The sequence below is a fragment of the Danio aesculapii genome, chromosome 25, assembly GCF_903798145.1.
Source record: "Danio aesculapii chromosome 25, fDanAes4.1, whole genome shotgun sequence".
Taxonomy (NCBI): Eukaryota; Metazoa; Chordata; class Actinopteri; order Cypriniformes; family Danionidae; genus Danio; species Danio aesculapii.
The window spans coordinates 32,304,364-32,323,511 of NC_079459.1; the positions used below are offsets into that span (position 1 = coordinate 32,304,364).

A 19,148-nucleotide genomic window follows, 5' to 3' on the forward strand; every position below is an offset into this window, starting at 1 on the left:
GCGTGGACACTGTGCTGGATCGCCTTTATTCAATTACCCTAATTAAACAAAGATAAACCAGGATCCTCCCTATGCTATATTTCTTAGCTAGAGTTTGATTAAAGGATCATCTTTATAAGATTTTGATGAATTGATAAATTAGATTCATACTTTACCACACAAGGTAACTTGATGGGTTTCTGAATTCAATGTCCACTCCAGTGAAGAAAATTAATAAAATACACTTTTATTAATAGAATAAAATCCAGTGAAAAAGTAGAATAAACAAAGATACAAATAACAAAATCCTTTACTTTGTCCTGAGTTGAGAATAAAGAGTCTAAAACATTCAGTATGGAGCAGTCAGAAAGCGCGCAGCTGGTTCATATATTCCAGCTTTTTATACTTCTTATGCATAGATAAAGATCCACTACTAGGACCGTGTTCAGAAACAGTGTTCAGTAAAAGGTTTCAGAAACAGTGTTAAGAGACAGGTTTGGAGAAACAGAGCATGGGTCATTCATAGACACAGGTGTATAAACTAATAAATCATATGTTCAAGAGCATTTGTTGTGTAGAGCATACGTTGTTGTGTAGAAAAAGGTTGGACAGGTTTCATCTAATGATGGTGGAGGTCAGGTTCATTTAGGATTTGGTGTTGATTTGAGCAAATAAAAATCACAGATTAAAAGTTTCTGAAGAGAGTAAGAGATTAAGTATAAATGTAATGGTGTCTGTACTTTGGTCTTCTGATATCTTCAGATCCCCAGAGTGTCTTTGGTGACCTGACATCCGAGCAGGACATTACCCACACACACACACTGAGACAGATCGCCCACTGAAACACACACACACACGCGATTTTAACATGATTTTCTTCATCATCTCTGAATGAATGTGCTCTAGAATGGAGATCTGACCTTTCTGAGAGGCGATCCACGCCGCTGCCTTCTGGGCCACAAACTGCCACTCCACCTGCTGCTCTTTCCTCCAGCCGTACAACCAGATCAGAGCCAGGAGAGTGGCCCACACTGACCCATCCACCTGTGCACAAACCATCATCTGATGCTGGACCCTGAACACCATCATAACTGTGCTGCTGTTGTTTTGTCACATGTCTCACCTGTGCTGGTTTCTGATTGGTCAGCTCATTCTCTGTCTTCCCAAACACAGCAGCCAATGCGGCGTCCAGTTCCCAGCAGCCAGAGGCCTTCTGGAGGGAAACCAGCGGGAGTACCAGGTCCTGCTGGAGCTCAGGAGCAGCTGAACATCCACACAAACACAAACTTACACGAAGACAAGAAAACTAACCAGAATTCACTGTCAATGTTTGCCGCTCTGATGTTCATAAATGCAGTGGCTGAGATTTAATTCTGTCAGGGCCCTGCCTTGTCTACCAGATCTGTGTTGTCTTTGTTTTACTGTTTCCACACGTACACAAGTATTTTCAAAACCACAATTGTTCTACATGGTTTTGCTGTTTGTCCACCTGAAAACAGAGAATCAAGTGACTGAAACTTTCTGGAAACTCCGGCCAGGGTAAAGATTTTCCGAAACTCTGAGCACAGTATGGTTGAGTTTACGCCTCATGACGTCAGCGTATGTGCTGTTTTCTCCTTTCTGATTGGCCAACACTGCTAAGTCCACATCAAACGTGAAAAACAAGAATGAGGTAAATTCTGCATGTTTGCAGCAAACGTGTCACATATTCTAGATCACTTGCAACGCGGAACAGTAATCCATCTCTGTTCTCAAATTCATCTCAGTCTTTGTTTGTGTCTGCTATGTGTTCCTCCATTCCTTCTTCCTTTACCACACCCCCTTGTTTAGTCCTCATCTAATCCTTGTTAGTATAAGTGTCTCCACCTGGTTCTCATGTGCTTCCCTCTCTTTCTATTGTGCTCTATTCTAGTGGTGGGCAAAGCGAGGCTTCATGAAACACTGAAACAGTCGAAGCTTCGAAACCCATCTCTACAATGACACCTAGTGGTCGTGCTTTATGTATTGCACTGGAACAGCTTCAACTAAGAACCAGTTGAGCAAATTGAGGTATTAAATCCCACTTTGTAGAATTGACCCTTTAACTCCTATAGTGGAGAGAGTTCCAGGTTAGCATGCGAGGATAGCGGGTTAAAATCCAGACTGAAGTTATTTTTGAATGACTTAATATCTGTTTGAAATGCTCTGTTCTTGTATCGTTTTGTTCCAACATTGATCTGACATCCGAATAAACACTTTGTGAATGAATATGTCTTGTTCTGGTCATAAAACAGGGTTGTTGCTAGATCAGACACGGTTGTGGCCGGAATTTAACTAGAATTATTTATATTAGTCATTAAATTTCCCATTTATTGTAATTTATTAACATCTACCCAAACCCTAAACTTAACCATCACAGTACTGTAAAATATTAATTATTGTTTTCCAGTGTTACAGAAATGATGCTATATTGATGGCGAATACGCAGCTGTATCCTCTCTAGACAACACTATAAAACAGTAACATTATTAAAATACATAAAATCATGATTTCGGAGTATTAGTACAAGTCGGGATTCGAACCTAAAAGCCATTTGAAGCACAGTAACAACGTGCACATGCACGGCCCACTAGGCTATATGAGAGAGAGGTCTTGTTTGACCCTGTTAGTAAAACACAGAGTCGCCAGGTTCAAAACGCTCCTGACATAATTGATGCTTTGATTCGTTTTAGTCACGTGACCAGGTGTTTCGAATCACTTTAGTCACGTGACCTGGGTGTTTCGGATCATGTTTCGGGGCAGTGTTTTGAAACACTTGTGCTTCGGGATCTCGACACTGTGTCGAAACAGCAGTTTCACCTCAGCCATCCCTACTCTATTCCCTCATGCTTTTGCTGGTTTGTTTTGTGCTCTGTATGTTAAGAATTTCTCTGCAACCAGTTTATCCTTTACTTTTAGTATCTTTGTATTAGCTTGCAATTACATTGCTTTTCTGTTTTGTTTTCATTTAGCATTTTATTAGAAACGTTCATTAGTACCAAGGGGTACAGATCAATAGCCCAAAACAGACACATACAAAAAACTAAAAACAAATCCTTTAAAATAACTTTACTGTATGTTTCCTGGAGTTTGCATGTTCTCCCCGTGTTGGCGTGAGTTTCCCCCGGGTGCTCCAGTTTCCCCCAAAAGTCCAAACACATGCGCTATAGGTGAATTGGGTAAGCTAAATTGTCCGTAGTGTGTGTGTGTGTGTGTGTGTATGGATGTTTCCCAGTGATGGGTTGCAGCTGGAGGGGCATCTGCAGCGTAAAACATGTGTTGGATAAGTTGGCGGTTAATTCCGCTGTGGCGACCCCTGATTAATAAAGAGACTAAGCCGAAAACAAAATGAATGTATGAATGTATGTTTCTTTCAGATGGAGAAAAACAATGGGATAAAAGGAAAAAAGACATCCTGTTGAATCTGTGAATATTTTACCCTGACACAAGTGATGTAAAAGGACGACTTTGTCCATTTAAAGAATTTACCTTTTCTCAGTGGGAGGCGATTACTGACAGACTCTTCTGCAACACAACCAACATAATCATTCACTTCAACATCAGGACAAGCATAACAATCTACAGCAAGAGAAACCAGATCAGGACAGATTCAGATTAGGAAAATAAGCAAAAACCAGACAAAAGAACCAACAAACACTACTTTCAATTAACTAGACTGTATTTTGGCATATTTCATCATGTAGAAAAAACATTTTAGATAGGAATTAAGGAACTGACTGAATGTGTATATAATTACATACTATAGTAGTGTACTTTAACTATATTTGACTTAAAAGAGAGAGATCCTGTGATTCTGAATACATGAAGTCTCAATATTGACACCTTGACTGATGAAGTCAACTCAACACCTGTGTGCTGAAGCATTTAAAGTCCCAACAGTGAAGCTGTCACAGTTTCTGTAACCGTGTAGTCGACTGACCTTCTGATCCCTGTTCGTCAACTTCATAATCAGCATCATCCTCGCTCGAATAGTCTACAGCAAGAGAAACCAGATCAGGACAGATTCAGATTTGGAAAATAAGCAAAAACAGACAAAAGAACCAACAAACACTACTTTCAATTAACTAGACTGTATTTTGGCATATTTCATCATGTAGAAAAAACATTTCAGATTGGAACTGACTGAATATGTATATAAACACATACTGTAGTAGTGTACTTCTACCATATTGGACTTAAAAGAGAGAGATCCTATGTGAATCTGGATACATGAAGTCTCAACATGACTCAGGTCATGCGAAAGGACCTTTCGAGAGCATTTAAATCATTTACAGTCTTTCATCGAGAGGCTTTGAATGCATCCATATTTTTTTTTTCATTGAAATTGACAATACCTGGTGATTGTGTCTGGTGGAGAAGGATTTACGTCAAGGAAGAAAAATAACAACATTTTCAGATGTGACGAAATAATCAAGAACACATCCAAAAGAATTAACAAGCAAGAAAAGCTGTGGAATATGTATTGGTTTTGTTAAAAAAAACAATAATAATAAAAAAAAATAATAATAATAACAATAATAGAGGTTTAATTAAAAATCAGTGTTACGTGACCTGTTTTACAAGACATTTTGCTATCAGTCTCTGGGTTAAACTAACTGTACTGAATAACTGTTTAAAACAGAATGTTTATGTTGTATGAGCTACTAGTCAGTAACTCGTGGTTATCTGCATGTGCTTGATTCAGAATCAGTTAAAGAAGAACATTAATTTATTAGCAGACTACATTAGTTACAGTCTGTATTGTGCTGTAGATTCAGCCATGCAGATTTGCGTTTCGGTTGTGGATTTTTCTTCTTTGAACACAAGAGCATTCCTGTGTGAATGACCATTTACTTGATCTGAATTAAAATAACATTGCACTGAGATGCATTTACCTGATGGTGAAATACTGCAAATACTTCAAACAAAAACAGTGGCTTAGATTTTTTGAGGATAAACCTGCTTTAATCACTCAGTAATGATATGAAATGCACTTTACTAAATTAGATATGACTTGAATTTTGTGATGCTTGTTTCACCAGACACCACAAATAACCCACACACATGGAAAACAGCAACGTACCACATCCTCTGGAAAACTAAATGCACATTTCACATTGACTCATGAGGTCAACTCAACACCTGTAAAGTCCCAGCAGTGAAGCTGTCATAGTTTCTGTAACCGTGTGGTCGATTGACCTTGTGACCCATGATTGTTGCCCTAGTTCTATCTCTGAGTTCTTGTTATCCTGAGCTCCAGTGTATATAAGCCCCTTTGCTCCAGTCTTGGGCTACATTTACGCTGTTACCCTTAACTTTCTGAAAATATTTCAAAACAATTAATGTTTGTTCAAAACAAAAGCAATATATTTTTGCTTTTTCCTTGTTTTATCAGCAGAATGAACTGCTAAATACTCTGGCATTTCTTTTACCGGTGGGTGCCCTTTCATCTGCAACCCAGCATTGAGAGTACAACCATCAGGGTTTAGAAACTTCCACACACTCTCCCATTCCCACACTATGGACAATTTAGTTTATCCGCTTACTATCTTTCAGCTTAGTCCCTGATTTATCAAAGCAGAATGAACCGCCAATTACTCTGGCATATGTTTTACACAGCGGATGTCCTTCCAACTGCATCCCAGTGCTTGGAAACACCCATACACTCTCTCTTTCACACACACATTCATTAACTACAGCCAATATAGTTAACCCAATTCACCTACATTGCATGTCTTTGCTCTCAGGGGGAAACCGAAGCACGTGAACATAGGGAGATCATGCAAACCCCTCAAAGAAAGGCTTCCTGATCAAGCTGGGACTCAAACCAGTGACCTTCTTACTATGAAGCAACAATACTAACTGCTTGTTAATTGCATTGACATATAGCACTGTGGTGCTCACGGTGACCCAAGTTCGACTCCCGACTCGAGATCCTTTACCAAACCTTCCCCTCTCTCTCTCTACTTCCCATTCATTCTCACTCTCCACTGTCCAAACAAATTAAGGTTAAAAACCCCTAAACAATATTTTAAAAATCTAATCAAATCAAATACTGACATACAGGAACACACTCAACAATACTAAGAGGTTTAAAAGCTGTGTTTTTGTGTCAATTGAGAATCCAGAATCCTTTTTACTGTCAGTCTAGCGGTCTTAAACACAAGAGCCCTTCTCATGTGAAGGTTTTCTCACTCTTTCTGAACTCTCATGCACTGCAGTCATTGTGTGGTTTGGTGAGGAAGGTAAATCCTTGAATAAATGTACCAATTTTTCTAATTAACCATGAAAACAATCATAATTGTTTTAAAACGTTCCATACTTAACAAAAGTACCACACTTACCTTGCTTTCGCCTAGCACATAAAACAGGCATATCTGAAAAAACAGCCAAGACCAGACACAATCACAGGACGGAAAACAAATGAGAAAATATTTGTTAAAGGGATGGTCTAGTGTGGAGGCACAAGCAGTGTTGCTGTACACTTTTTAAAGTAAAAATACTCTAAAGGACATGCTTTGATGTCAAATTCTCTCTGAACACGTGTAAAGATTTGACAACAATAATTAGATATTTTACTGAATGTGTTTTTGTACTGGAACTATGAGACTCACAGCTGACTCGACGTTTGCATGAAAACATTCAGAAAATACAAACTCAGCTTATACTAACTTACAGTATATTACCAAGTAAAACAATTACAATCAAATAGAGCTAACGATAACACGCATTACACACTCTTACAAAGAGAATGAACTAAAGTTTTACTTGCATCTATTCCCGTTCCTCACATGCTCTTATGCAAGAGACAATAAGAAATACGTGTCAAAAATGATGCGAATTGTGTCAAAAACAAGCAAATAATAATACAAATATAAAGCTACACATTCCAAATCCAAATGCGATGCGTTAACCCTTCTGAAATGATGATTTTAACTGGATATGAATATGTTCTGAAAAACATGCTTGCTATGAAACTTCTTTTGTCCTTTTTAGCATCTTAATGAGATTGCATGTAGTGGTAAGTAGTAAAGTCAATTATTTACACATTACCAAAGCACTAAACAGAAGTCAGAAAATCTGATCTGCTGTTGGCCTTACCATATTCTGGGCTCAATAAGTAAAACTGAAAAACATTTGAATTTAGTATGAAGAACAAGACGCAATGAGAGAAACATTTTGACAAGAAAGCATTAGCCCTTGTGACCCCGGCATGACAACGATGTAGTCAAAAACAGACAAGTTTTTCCTTTACATTTTCAAAATGATTTACATGTGATACACATATCTGCAAAAAAAGGGCAAAAATGCTGTGTTATGTATGCCAGGCCAGTATTTGGCACTGTCACAGCTTGTCTGTGTTGACTCTGGCGCTGATATGTAGTAGAGTTTGCTCTGTGTATAAGACGCATCTCTGCTGTTGTTTGTATTACTGATTAATTAAATACACACTTTGCTGAAAATGCACTGTTGTGTACATTTGTTCATGCTAGTGGTTATAATCGACATCTACATACCTACAGTAACACATACTACACACGCATGACATTGTACTTAAAAGAGAGAGATCCTGTGATTCTGAATACATGAAGTCTCAATATTGACACCTTGACTGATGAAGTCAACTCAACACCTGTGTGCTGAAGCATTTAAAGTCCCAACAGTGAAGCTGTCACAGTTTCTGTAACCGTGTAGTCGACTGACCTTCTGATCCCTGTGCGTCAACTTCATAATCAGCATCATCCTCGCTCGAATAGTCTACAGCAAGAGAAACCAGATCAGGACAGATTCAGATTAGGAAAATAAGCAAAAACAGACAAAAGAACCAACAAACACTACTTTCAATTAACTAGACTGTATTTTGGCATATTTCATCATGTAGAAAAAACATTTCAGATTGGAAATAAATGAATATTTATATAATCACATACTGTAGTAGTGTACTTCTACCATATTGGACTTAAAAGAAAGAGATCCTATGTGAATCTGGATACATGAAGTCTCAACATGACTCAGGTCATGCGAAAGGACCTTTCGAGTGCATTTAAATCATTTACAGTCTTTCATCGAGAGGCTTTGAATGCATCCATATTTTTTTTTTCATTGAAATTGACAATACCTGGTGATTGTGTCTGGTGGAGAAGGATTTACGTCAAGGAAGAAAAATAACAACATTTTCAGATGTGATGAAATAATCAAGAACACATCCAAAAGAATTAACAAGCAAGAAAAGCTGTGGAATATGTATTGGTTTTGTTAAAAAAATATAATAATAAAAAAAAAATAAATAATAATAATAATAATAGAGGTTTAAGTAAAAATCAGTGTTACTTGACCTGTTAAGACATTTTGCTATCAGTCTCTGGGTTAAATTAACTGTACTGAATAATTGTTTATGTTTATGTTATGTTTTAGATGTAGTCAAAAACAGACATGTTCCTTTAAATTTTCAAAATGATTCACATGTGATACACATATCTGCAAAAAAAGGGCAAAAATGCTGTGTTATGTATGCCAGGGCAGTATTTGGCACTGTCACAGCTCGTCTGTGTTGACTCTGGTGCTGATGTGTAGTGGAGTTTGCTCTGTGTATAAGACGCATCTCTGCTGTTGTTTGTATTACTGATTAATTAAGTACACACTTTGCTGAAAACGCATTAGAAATGCACTGTTGTGTACATTTGTTCATGCTTGTGGTTATAATCGACATCTACTGTACATACCTACAGTAAAACATACTACACACGCATGACATCAAGTAAACAACGCATTGTTTTGTTGTTCTCTCAAGGCTGATTGAGTTTTTCTAGTTCATGTTTCTCATTTCTGCCCTAGACTACAGGTGTAAAATACTCAGTGAGTGAAACAGTGACTTGTTTAGTGGTTTGGCGAATCTTGTAAACCAATTTAAACAGGTATAAGAAAAAGAAGGACGTATTGTTTCTCTGACCAAAACCCACCAACAGTCTTGCAGAAACAAAAAACCCCAAACAAACTGAGGAGAACTACCCACCACATCCTTACTAAAAGAGAAAACTATACATCTTAATGAGGTCAAATCAACAGCTAAACTGCACTGAGCTGAGAATGACAAGAAATGCATGTAAAGCTCTTGCTCCAAACACAAAAACACACATGCAAACAGACACATTCAGAGCATTTAAACAGCACCAAATATATTATCTTGTAAGCTAATATATTATAATATAAACTTGTATGTAACAATGAACTACAGCAGTGAAAGTTATTTAAAAGTTGACAAGTAGGCAAGTAGATTAAAGTGTAGGTGGTGTGTGTGTGTGAATATACTCAAGTGAGGAAGTGCCCCCTTCACTGAAGCACATCTGTAAATAACAACAACCATCATTAACTATGAGATAAAATATAACATTTTAAACACACACACACACACATCTAGGGCTGGGCGATTTAGGGAAAATATCTAATGCAGATGTTGATCCATGACTCCTGGTCTTTGTTTTTGTCAGTCAGTTTTTCCTGTGTGAGATTCTCTTGCGTTCTCTTAGTTTGAATGTATCAGTAAAACAGGAAGCGCTCAGTCAATTGGTGGGAATCAGGCACTTTTAAAATTGATTTATAGTCGACGATTTTTCTCAAGGCCATATCAGATCTGCTGTGAATCCACTGATATAACTGCACTATTGGTTACTGAGCACGTCACACAAAGAGGACGGTCATACATTTGCTCTCAGTCCGAGTAGAAATATGTTAATATATTTATACTGGATCATATCACAGCCTTTTCAATTAGCTAATTGCAACATTCTAAATAGCAATTTCATTTCAATTTCAGTAAATTGTTCAGCCCCAAACACAACACAGAAATATGTCAATCGGTGTGGACAAATTGCCTTACTTAAGAAGTTCCCAATCACCTGCTCCTGTACAAAAGATCAAAACAATTGTTTAAATTATTAATTAAAAACTATTAAAACCAAAATCTGTTTCAGAAAAAGGATTAATATTGAGAAACAGAAACACACTAAGCAACAATGTGTGGCGTCAGTTAAAATGTTCTCAAGAATCCTACTCTGTTTTGTTGCTGTCTTAAACACAAGAGACCTTCTTATGTGAATGCTTTCTCACTCTTTCTGAACAATGTTTGTTTTTAGAGCCAAGAAACCGCATTCGCTGTCAATCATTAAATTCACAAATATTCCCCAGGAAACCAGAGGTGGAAACCTGGAGCTTACCACTCAACAGACATCCCAATAATCTCTGCCGTGCTGCAAGCAGAAAACCAACAGTCAAAACCGATTCATAAATGGAGAAACAGCCAAGACATGACACGTTCACAAGAAAAACTAACAAAGTATTAAAAAGAGGAACTGTTAGGGAGACAATTCATATTTCACACATATTTTCACGCCATGAAAACAATACTCATATTTGATAAAACGATAACACTAAGGTGAACTTACCTTGAGGTGGGGAAGAACCTCTCAATCTCCCTGCTGCAGGGAGAGAAACCAACAGTCAAAACAGATTCATAAATGGAGAAACAGCCAAGACATGACACGTTCACAAGAAAATCAAACAAAGTGTTAAAAAGAGGAACTGGTAGGGAGACAATTCATATTTCACACACATCATGAAAACAATACTCATATTTGATAAAACGATAACACTAAGGTGAACTTACCTAGAGGTGGGAAAGAACCTCTCAATCTCCCTGCTGCAGGGAGAGAAACCAAATCAAAACAGATTCCTTTATGGAGAAACAGCCAAGATCAGACACGTTTACAAGAAAGAAACAAAAACTTGTTAAAGAGATGAGCTGGTATGGAGAAGCAGTATAGCTTCATATTTAAATGTTTTATTTTTATTTTTTAGACCTGCAGAAACAATACTCTACCTATTTGCCATATTTCTCCATTTTTTTTTCCAAAGATTTGATTGATAACAGTATTTAGACAATATTTTGGTGTGTGTTTATTGTACTGGAATGATGAAACTCACAGCCGACTCACAAAGACATTGATATTATGTATACCCATATTAAAACATACAGATAAAGTTAAAATACTCAGCTTACATAACTTAAAGAATGTTAGCAGGAACAATTACAACCAAGAAACTTTTGCAAGAATTAATGAAGAATTAATGCTCTAGATACTTGCCGTATTTCTTAATATTTTTAAAGATGTTATTGCTAACTATTCAATTACTATTGAAACATATTTCACACACTCTTACAGAGAGTTCTCCCCGTGTTTGTGTGGGTTTCCTCCGGGTACTCTGGTTAAAATATATATATATATTTTTATTCTATTATTTTAATTTTTTATTATTTTTTTTTTACATGTAAATGAGATGAACATTTACTGTACTATAGTGAGTAGTACAGTCAAATATTTACTCACTAGTAGAGCACTAAACATCTGTCAGAAAATCTAAATGCCTTACTGCCTTATTCTGGCATCATGCTTCCTTTAAGAACATTTGAAAAACATCTGAATCGAATGTAGACATCAAACAGTCAAGTGACAGATTAAAGAAAGCAGATTCAAGCAGAGCACTAACCGTATGTCGGCACTCTTCTCTGCTGCAGGGGTCCTTTCACAATCTGTTTGGTGTCTTTATTAATGCCAATGAAGGCTGTATGAACACTGCTCACTCCTGCTTGAACACTGAGCTCCACTATTGTTCTCCTGAGATTCTTACGTTCAGCACTAGATCTCTCCTCTTGCTCTAGAGAACGGATCAGGGTTCGAGCTGCCAGCCGGTGAACGACCAACCTGCAGAAACAGAAGTAGAATTTGCTGATTTAGAAACTCAAACAACAGATGTCACTCCAATTTAAAGTGATTCTAAGTGTTTACCCGGTTTCCTCAGTTGGTTTGATGCAGAAGTGCAGCTGGTTTGTCACTGGTTGACCGTTCAGGTTGTATTTGACTGTCACTGATCCCTCAGAGCCTTCTAAAGTCTGCAGAGTTGTTTACAGTCTAAGATAGTTTTTACAATCTAAACAAATGAGAGACACTAAAGTAAGGTAAATCATCTTACCTTTCCTTTAAGTTGGGCATAAATGAGAGTCCTTTGACCCTGGAAGAGCACATTGATGGGTGGTGAAACTGTTTCAGCAGTAACACCCTCTGGAAGTTTCCACTTCACAGAGATATTAGACACAGGGGGCTGAAGAGCAAACCTGAGGGACTCCATCACCTGATACAGTTGTAAGAGAAATGGACATTGAGTCATGTGACTAGGAATCATCTGTGTATATCAAGTCCAGTGTAGAACTTTACTTTGGGCTGCATGCGCTCGCTGCCTGTGATGAACTGAGCGTGACCAGATCCCTCTCTTGCCAATCCTGTGATGAGGGAGGTACTCGCACCTTCACCAATCCCGAATGAGAAACACCTGGAGACAAAAGAACGTCTCGCTTACGAAAATAACCCTTGTTCCCCGAATAGGGAACAGAGACGTGTCTAGATAAAGACACTATAAGAGATCGCTAGACTACCAATCACTCTGAAGAGTAAGAAAACTGGCCAATGAATGCCAAATGAATTGGCAGAACTCGAACTGCCAGATATTAATCATTAACAGAGTATATCAGCTGGCGCATGTGAAGCGAGCATTAGATTGTTTGCCTGATGAAGAGCTGATCACTCAGCTAACAGCTGGAGACACACGTCTCCATTCCCTATTCGGGGAACAAGGTTTATATTTGGGATGATATGGGATTGCCATCAGGGACCGTGCATAGCTGGCACAGATCCCCAGCATGTGGATAGACCAAGCAGAAATACCAGACATCATACTGGGCTAGGCACTCAGCTCCTCTGCTGAGTCGGGTGCCGGGAGCCTTGGAGGAGTTGTCTAGAGTTCGCCTAATGGGGAACTTATTAGCAGAACAAAAAAGGCACATGTATCACTGGGTTAGGGAGCAGGTCGCAGCAATTGTTTTGACACTGAGCTTAGTTACCTTCCAATTGACCAGGGTTACCCAGTAATCGGGAGGAAACCAGCTCCACTCAAAGATTATAGAATCTCGTGATTGTATTAGGTGTTGCCCAGCCTACTGCTCTACAGATATCTGTGAGAGAGGTGCCACGTGCCAACACCCAAGAGGAGGTGACACGTCTAGTTGCGTGTGCTCTCCCAAGGGGACAGGGCTCGCCCTGGCACTGATAAGCGAAGGCGATGGTATCTACTATTCAGTGGGCCAACCTCCATTTTGATACATCACTTCCCTTCTGCCGAACACCATAACAGATAAAGAGCTGTTCACAAGATCTTTAATTTTGCATTCATTTCATGTAAATGTGCAAAGTTTGAACGGGACAAAGCAGTGAAAGGGCAGGGTCTGCCTTATCCGGGGGCAGTGCTTGCAGGTTCACCACCTGTTCTCTAAACTATCCTGGGTCTCAGGATAACATGAGAAACATGAGAACTTAAGGCACAATTCGCTGACTGAAAATGCCTCTAAATCCCCAACTCTCTTAATCGATGTCAACACAATTAGCAGAGCTGTTTTCATGGACAGAAATTTTAAAGATACCGAGTCTAGTGGCTCGAATTAATCTCTCTGCAGACTCGCCAGGACTACAGAGAGATCCCAAGAGGGCATAAGAGGAGGGTGGGATGGATTTAATCGCTGCGTGCTTCTGTCATGATGAGCAAAAATGGCAGCCACGTAAACCTTCAGTGAGGAAGGTGACAGCCTATGCTCCAGCTTATCCAGAAGGAGGGATAACATAATGCTAATCTGGCAAGTTTAGGGGTCTTCCTGGCAAGAAGCGCAGCACTCAGCAAATAGACTCCACTTCAGGGCGTATGCATGCCACGTAAAGGGTGCTCTAGCGTGAGTGATGGTGTTAACCCCAAACGCCGGTAAGTCACCTAAGTCTTTCGTGCCAGAGCATCCATGCTGAGGGGGGCCTCAGTCAGGGAGTAAAACAACTGGTAATAGGCATTTTTGAGTGAAGCAAACAGGTGGATCCAGACTTCCTCCAATCATTGCATAAGCCCAAGCTCGCCTGGGATATGTCACGCAGCGATTTCAGACACGTGTGACTCCAGAGGAGCAGATGGCGAGCAAGCTGAGACATGCGATGGGAGCGTAAACCCCCCATATGGTTGATATAAGCCAACGTTGCCATGATGTCCATCTTGACCAGCACATTTTGCTCTAGGCAGTTTATATGCCAATGCACCGGGGTCTGGTCCACGGACCCGCAGGTGCATGCTCATTGCACATGGCCCCTCTGCCCAAGTTGGAGGCATCCATCAATACGACAACATGCCTGGATACTTGTTCTAGGGACACACCGGCTCATAGAAAAAAAAGATCAATCCAAAGACTGAGGGTGTGGTGACACATCGGAGTGATGGACACCCAGTGTGTGTCCGCGCACCATGCCTGTCAGGGGACCCAATCGTGAAGCTGAAGTGGTCTCATATGAAGCAAGCCGAGTGGCATGATAGCAGCTGCGGATGCCATATGCCCTAAAAGCCTCTGAAATATTTTCAGTGGGACCACTGTCTTTCTGTCAAGCATGCTCGGACAGGACAGCACCAGCCTGGCATGCTTCTATAAGAGGCACCTTGGACCATGAAGATCGAGTCCAACTCTACCGTGAGATAGGAAATTCTCTGCACGGGACAGAGTTTGCTCTTCTTCCGATTGACTCGAAGCCCCAACAGGTCAAGGTGCCAGACCACTTTGTCCCTGTTGGGCAGGTTGGACAGCACTAACCAGGCTGGCAGAGCCCGCACTAATGGCACCATCAGAGTGTCCCAGACTGGCAAGGCTCAGGTTTGCGCACCCAGAGAGAGGGCAACCTGCTCTTTCTTTTAAAATTTGGGTAGCGCCACCCAGAGGCCAGCAGTGATGTTATTGTCAATTTTACGGACATTGGAATGAGTCCTCCATTCTCCACCGAGGAAAGAGCAGGTCCCCTATCTCAGGGATACTTTATCGGCACCCTGGGGCAGGGGCATCTTGGTCTCGCGGGAGGCTCAGCAGAGCCTGTTTCAGCCAAAAGTTGCGTTCATGGACCACTAAGTGGCCGAGTGGTGGTCATGAGAGCATAATAGGTCGCCGTGCAGAGCTCATGCATCAAGCCTGGAGAAGAACCACCCTCCTGTAGCTCAGCCAGCTTGTCCGCTTGGTAGCATTGATAGGTGGCCATAGTGTGCAGAGCAGAAGCAGCCTGGCCCGCAGCAGTGTAGGCTCTGTCCTTGAGAGACTCAGATAACCTGCATGCACCCTAATGCTACAGTTTGGCGTGACCTTAATTGTGCAACAGTCAAGCCCGCGCATTGAGGGCAAGAACTGTCTGCGAGCATCTGCTCGACATGCTGGACCCTCAGACATGTGATACAGTGCTCTTGCCTGTCAAACAGGGCGAGGAAACCACCACATTCAGAAATACACGGGCGGAACGACATCTTTAAAAAGATGCATTGTTCGTCTGTGTTGCTCTCTTAGGGGTTATGCTTTTTTAGTTAAAACTGTTCTTTTAGCTACCAGCAAGACTTCCAGGAGACTGGAAGGAAAAAAGAAAAAGAAACAGCTTTCGATAAAAAGTCAGTGTGGAAGAAGGTCTCTTCAGTCTCAATGAGAGGCTCTGAAACAAAAATCTAATACTTGCTTCACACGCGCCAGTTAATATACTCTATTAATGATTAATCGCTGGCACCTGCAAAGCTGAGCTCTGGCAATTCATTCGGCATTCATTGGTCTGTTTTCTTCCTCTTCAGAGAGATTGGTCATCTAGCGATCTACCATAGTGTCTTTATCTAGACACTCATCCTATGAAGGGGAAACACTGTTACTGTAAGTGATGAAGATCTGAATGATCAAACCCAGCAGAACTTCACCTGTGAGAGTAAGCGTGACTTTTCACCAGATCCAGCACCTCTTTAGTGTTTCCTACTTCTCCATCAGTGAAGATGAACAGCTGAACACAGAAAAACATCAGACTAACAAGTCATGTTTATGCTTTTACACCAATATCAATGAGTAGTTGTGGTGTTGAACCTGTCTGGGGTGTTCATGGATACAGGGCTGACTGTAGATGTGCTTTAGAGGCTGTAAAATCTCTGTGCCGCCCATGTCAGCTCGCATTTCCTTCACTTTTTTAAGAGCTTGATCCATTTTGTCCTGGTTGTACTCGACACTTTGACTGCAAAGACAGAAAGATCTCCTCGTCATAGCTGACACTTTTCAAAAGTGAAAATCTGAATATCTATAAAAGATATTGCCACGGTACAGGAAGGATGAGCCAAACGCAGAATGTGTTCAGGGGGTGTTGACAACAAAAACAGGATGGATACTATAAAAATCTAGATACTAACGGGAAGAAAGACTCAAAACGAGATCCAAATCCATAGATGTTGAAGTAGCATCCCATGGGCAGACTCTTTAACAGTAAGAGCAGAGTGTCCTGCAGAGAGACGTGAACAGAAATTCAAGTGTCTCATCTAAATACACACCAACGAAACAAAAGTTAATCCTAATCTTTAAATCTTACCTTTGCACTTTCAATGCGGTTCTGTGTTTCGTTTCCACGATGCATCATGCGGTCCATACTGCCTGATCTGTCCATCACAAAAACAAACTCACTTGGAGTTGCCACTTCTTCTGGGAACTCTGGATACAAACTTATCATGACCACAGGGTTTCTCATTAGAGAGTCTGAAATGAGAGAATAAATCAGTAAAAACTTTACCACACTATCCCATAATTCCAGATTTCTGTGCAGCACTTACCTGATGGTGCAGTGGCCGCTCCTGCCTCCACTACAGCAGAGGGCTGATGGGTGTCCTGATAGTACAGAGACAGCTCAACATCCCTATCAAACATGTGACCAGGACTCAGATTCACCTACACACATAATAAAGGCACATGGATAAACCTGCACTGTTCACACATCCACATAAACACATCAAGACACACGGTACCGTAGCCTGAGTGTGATCAGAGTGGAGGAACACCAGAGGATCCAGAGTGCAGTTAGACTCTAGTTTGGAGATGGGCTTTGGAGAGCTCACATGGACACTGAGAGTCAGAGTGTAGGGAACTGCTCCACATACTGATGAAATCTCTGACACTATACCAGCACCTGAACCTGACACACACACAGAGACGTTAGAAACACTTCTCTCTGCTAATTAAGAGTGCGTCCACTGCTGCTGTAGTACCTGCTGGTGTGTATCTGGGGTTGAGAACAGCCGGAAGACAGAAGCGCAGTGATTGGTCGGCCTGCACAGCGAGCTCAGTGACGTAGATGATGGTGACGGCAGCGTTCTGACCCGGCGACAGACACCCGACACTCAGTTTGAACACATCAGGACTCTCTGCGCTCTCTTCCAACAGAAACGCCTGCTGTCCTGAACTCACAGCATCATCATACTGATCCCTCGCCTGCAACACACAGTTTGTTTTGAGCCACACAGTAAAAATATATGCAAAGCAGCATCCTACAGGTTTGTATTTGGACTCACTGTCTCCTTGTCTTGAAGCTCTGCCACAATCTCCTGCTCTCCGATCTTGGCACTGAAGTGGCAGACAGCAGCATCAGCAGGCAGAGGGAAGACGAACAAGGCCTCCAGGGGGCGTTGCTCCTCATTCACATACTGCAGAGTGGAGGAGACTGAGGCGACATGATCCTGAACCCGAACCTCCACTGAGATGCTCTTCAGAGGAACTGACACAAATACAGCACAACAACATCACAAATACAGCTAAATAACATCACAAATACAGCACAACATCACAAATACAGCTGAATAACATCACAGATACAACTGAATAACCACAAATACTGCACAACATCACAAATACAGCTGAATAACACCATAAATACAGCTGAATAATACCATAAATACAGCTGAATAACACCATAAATACAGCTGAATAACATCACATATACAGCTGAATAACATCATAAATACAACTGAATATCGTCATAAATACAGCTGAATAACATCACATATACAGCTGAATAACATCTTAAATACAGCAAATCAAAGTTATAAATATCGCAGAACAACATCCCCAATCCAACAGAGCCCATACAAATCATTATTGGACAAAATATAAGAATCTTAGACTTTTCTAAATATCCTAAAACTTAATCAATCACCAAGTGTAGACATATAATCATAAATATAAATTCTAACGTTTATTACACTGTAATATAAAGCCCTCGCAGCAAACATACTTGTGGAAACAGCTTAAGGTTAGCTCTTATACATATAAAAAAAGAGATTAATTTATTTAAAACTCGATTACAGTAAAATAAAGTATGTGCATTCTTACCTGGCTCATTTAACCCTGTCAGAAGACCGCAGTTCACCATTCTCACGCTGTTTGAGGAACTGACGAACTTTATCTGAAATGATTTAACTTCAAAATATTGCTTTTAATCAGACTCAAATCTGTACAGACCGACTTATTTATTGAGTAAACCAGTGTTTCAGAGAGTTTCAGACGGAAATATTTAGACAGGAGGTGAGCTGATTTCACAAGTTATTTCACAAGTCGTCGAAACACCTCCGCATCATTCAGAAGACCGTTAATAACTGTCTACGTGCGATTTAAACTGAAGCGCAGGCTTGCCACATGAATAATAATTACGTCAGATGCGGCGTACCCGGATAGATCATTAATATGCGGCTGATTTTTCTTTAAGTAAAGTGGAGCTTCATTTAAATCTTCCTCATCATAACCCGCAACAGTAAACTAGTGAATTCACCAGCCTCGTTTTTCTGCTCAATATTGTTTGAGATTTAGTTCAAATCGAAAGTGAAAGTCAAAACACGTCTAACATCACATCGAAACTGATAAAAAATGAGCTCTCGTGCATTTATATAATAGTGGTGTTTTTATGTAGCAAACTTTACTGTTTAATATTAGCAAGTCAAATTCTGACAGCAATTTAATAAAGTTAGCAACTCTTCACTTTCTACTGTAAGAGTTCATTGAACGTTTTTAACCTAAACAAACTATTACAACCTGAATACGTTTATTATAAAGACTGGATTCAACAATAGAGGACATATTCTACATTTTCTGTTATACAGAAGCAGCAGCTCTCATTCCCTCTGACTTAAATACAGAAAAATCTATCAACGCTATTATAAATGTAATGTAACAACATGAACTGGAAACTGCT

At 40.2% G+C, this 19,148-nt stretch overlaps 1 protein-coding gene across 1 annotated transcript; it reads right to left on the reverse strand.

Annotated features, from left to right (window-relative positions):
- Window positions 1–205: 205 nt before the first annotated feature.
- LOC130219895 (von Willebrand factor A domain-containing protein 5A-like) lies at window positions 206–18,540 on the reverse strand. Its single transcript, XM_056452393.1, has 25 exons — window positions 18,293–18,540; window positions 17,476–17,678; window positions 17,173–17,395; window positions 16,933–17,099; window positions 16,741–16,855; window positions 16,503–16,666; window positions 16,327–16,415; window positions 16,010–16,154; window positions 15,850–15,929; window positions 12,267–12,381; window positions 12,025–12,183; window positions 11,841–11,944; window positions 11,542–11,756; window positions 10,661–10,726; window positions 10,440–10,472; window positions 10,212–10,244; window positions 9,875–9,899; window positions 9,307–9,341; window positions 7,702–7,755; window positions 6,342–6,374; window positions 3,938–3,991; window positions 3,487–3,522; window positions 1,103–1,242; window positions 900–1,023; window positions 206–817 (listed from the first exon to the last, which is right to left on the reverse strand). The coding sequence occupies exons 1-25, from the start codon at window positions 18,330–18,332 to the stop codon at window positions 738–740; spliced, it is 2,532 nt and encodes an 843-aa protein (XP_056308368.1). The 5' UTR covers window positions 18,333–18,540; the 3' UTR covers window positions 206–737.
- Between the last annotated feature and the right edge of the window lie 608 nt (window positions 18,541–19,148).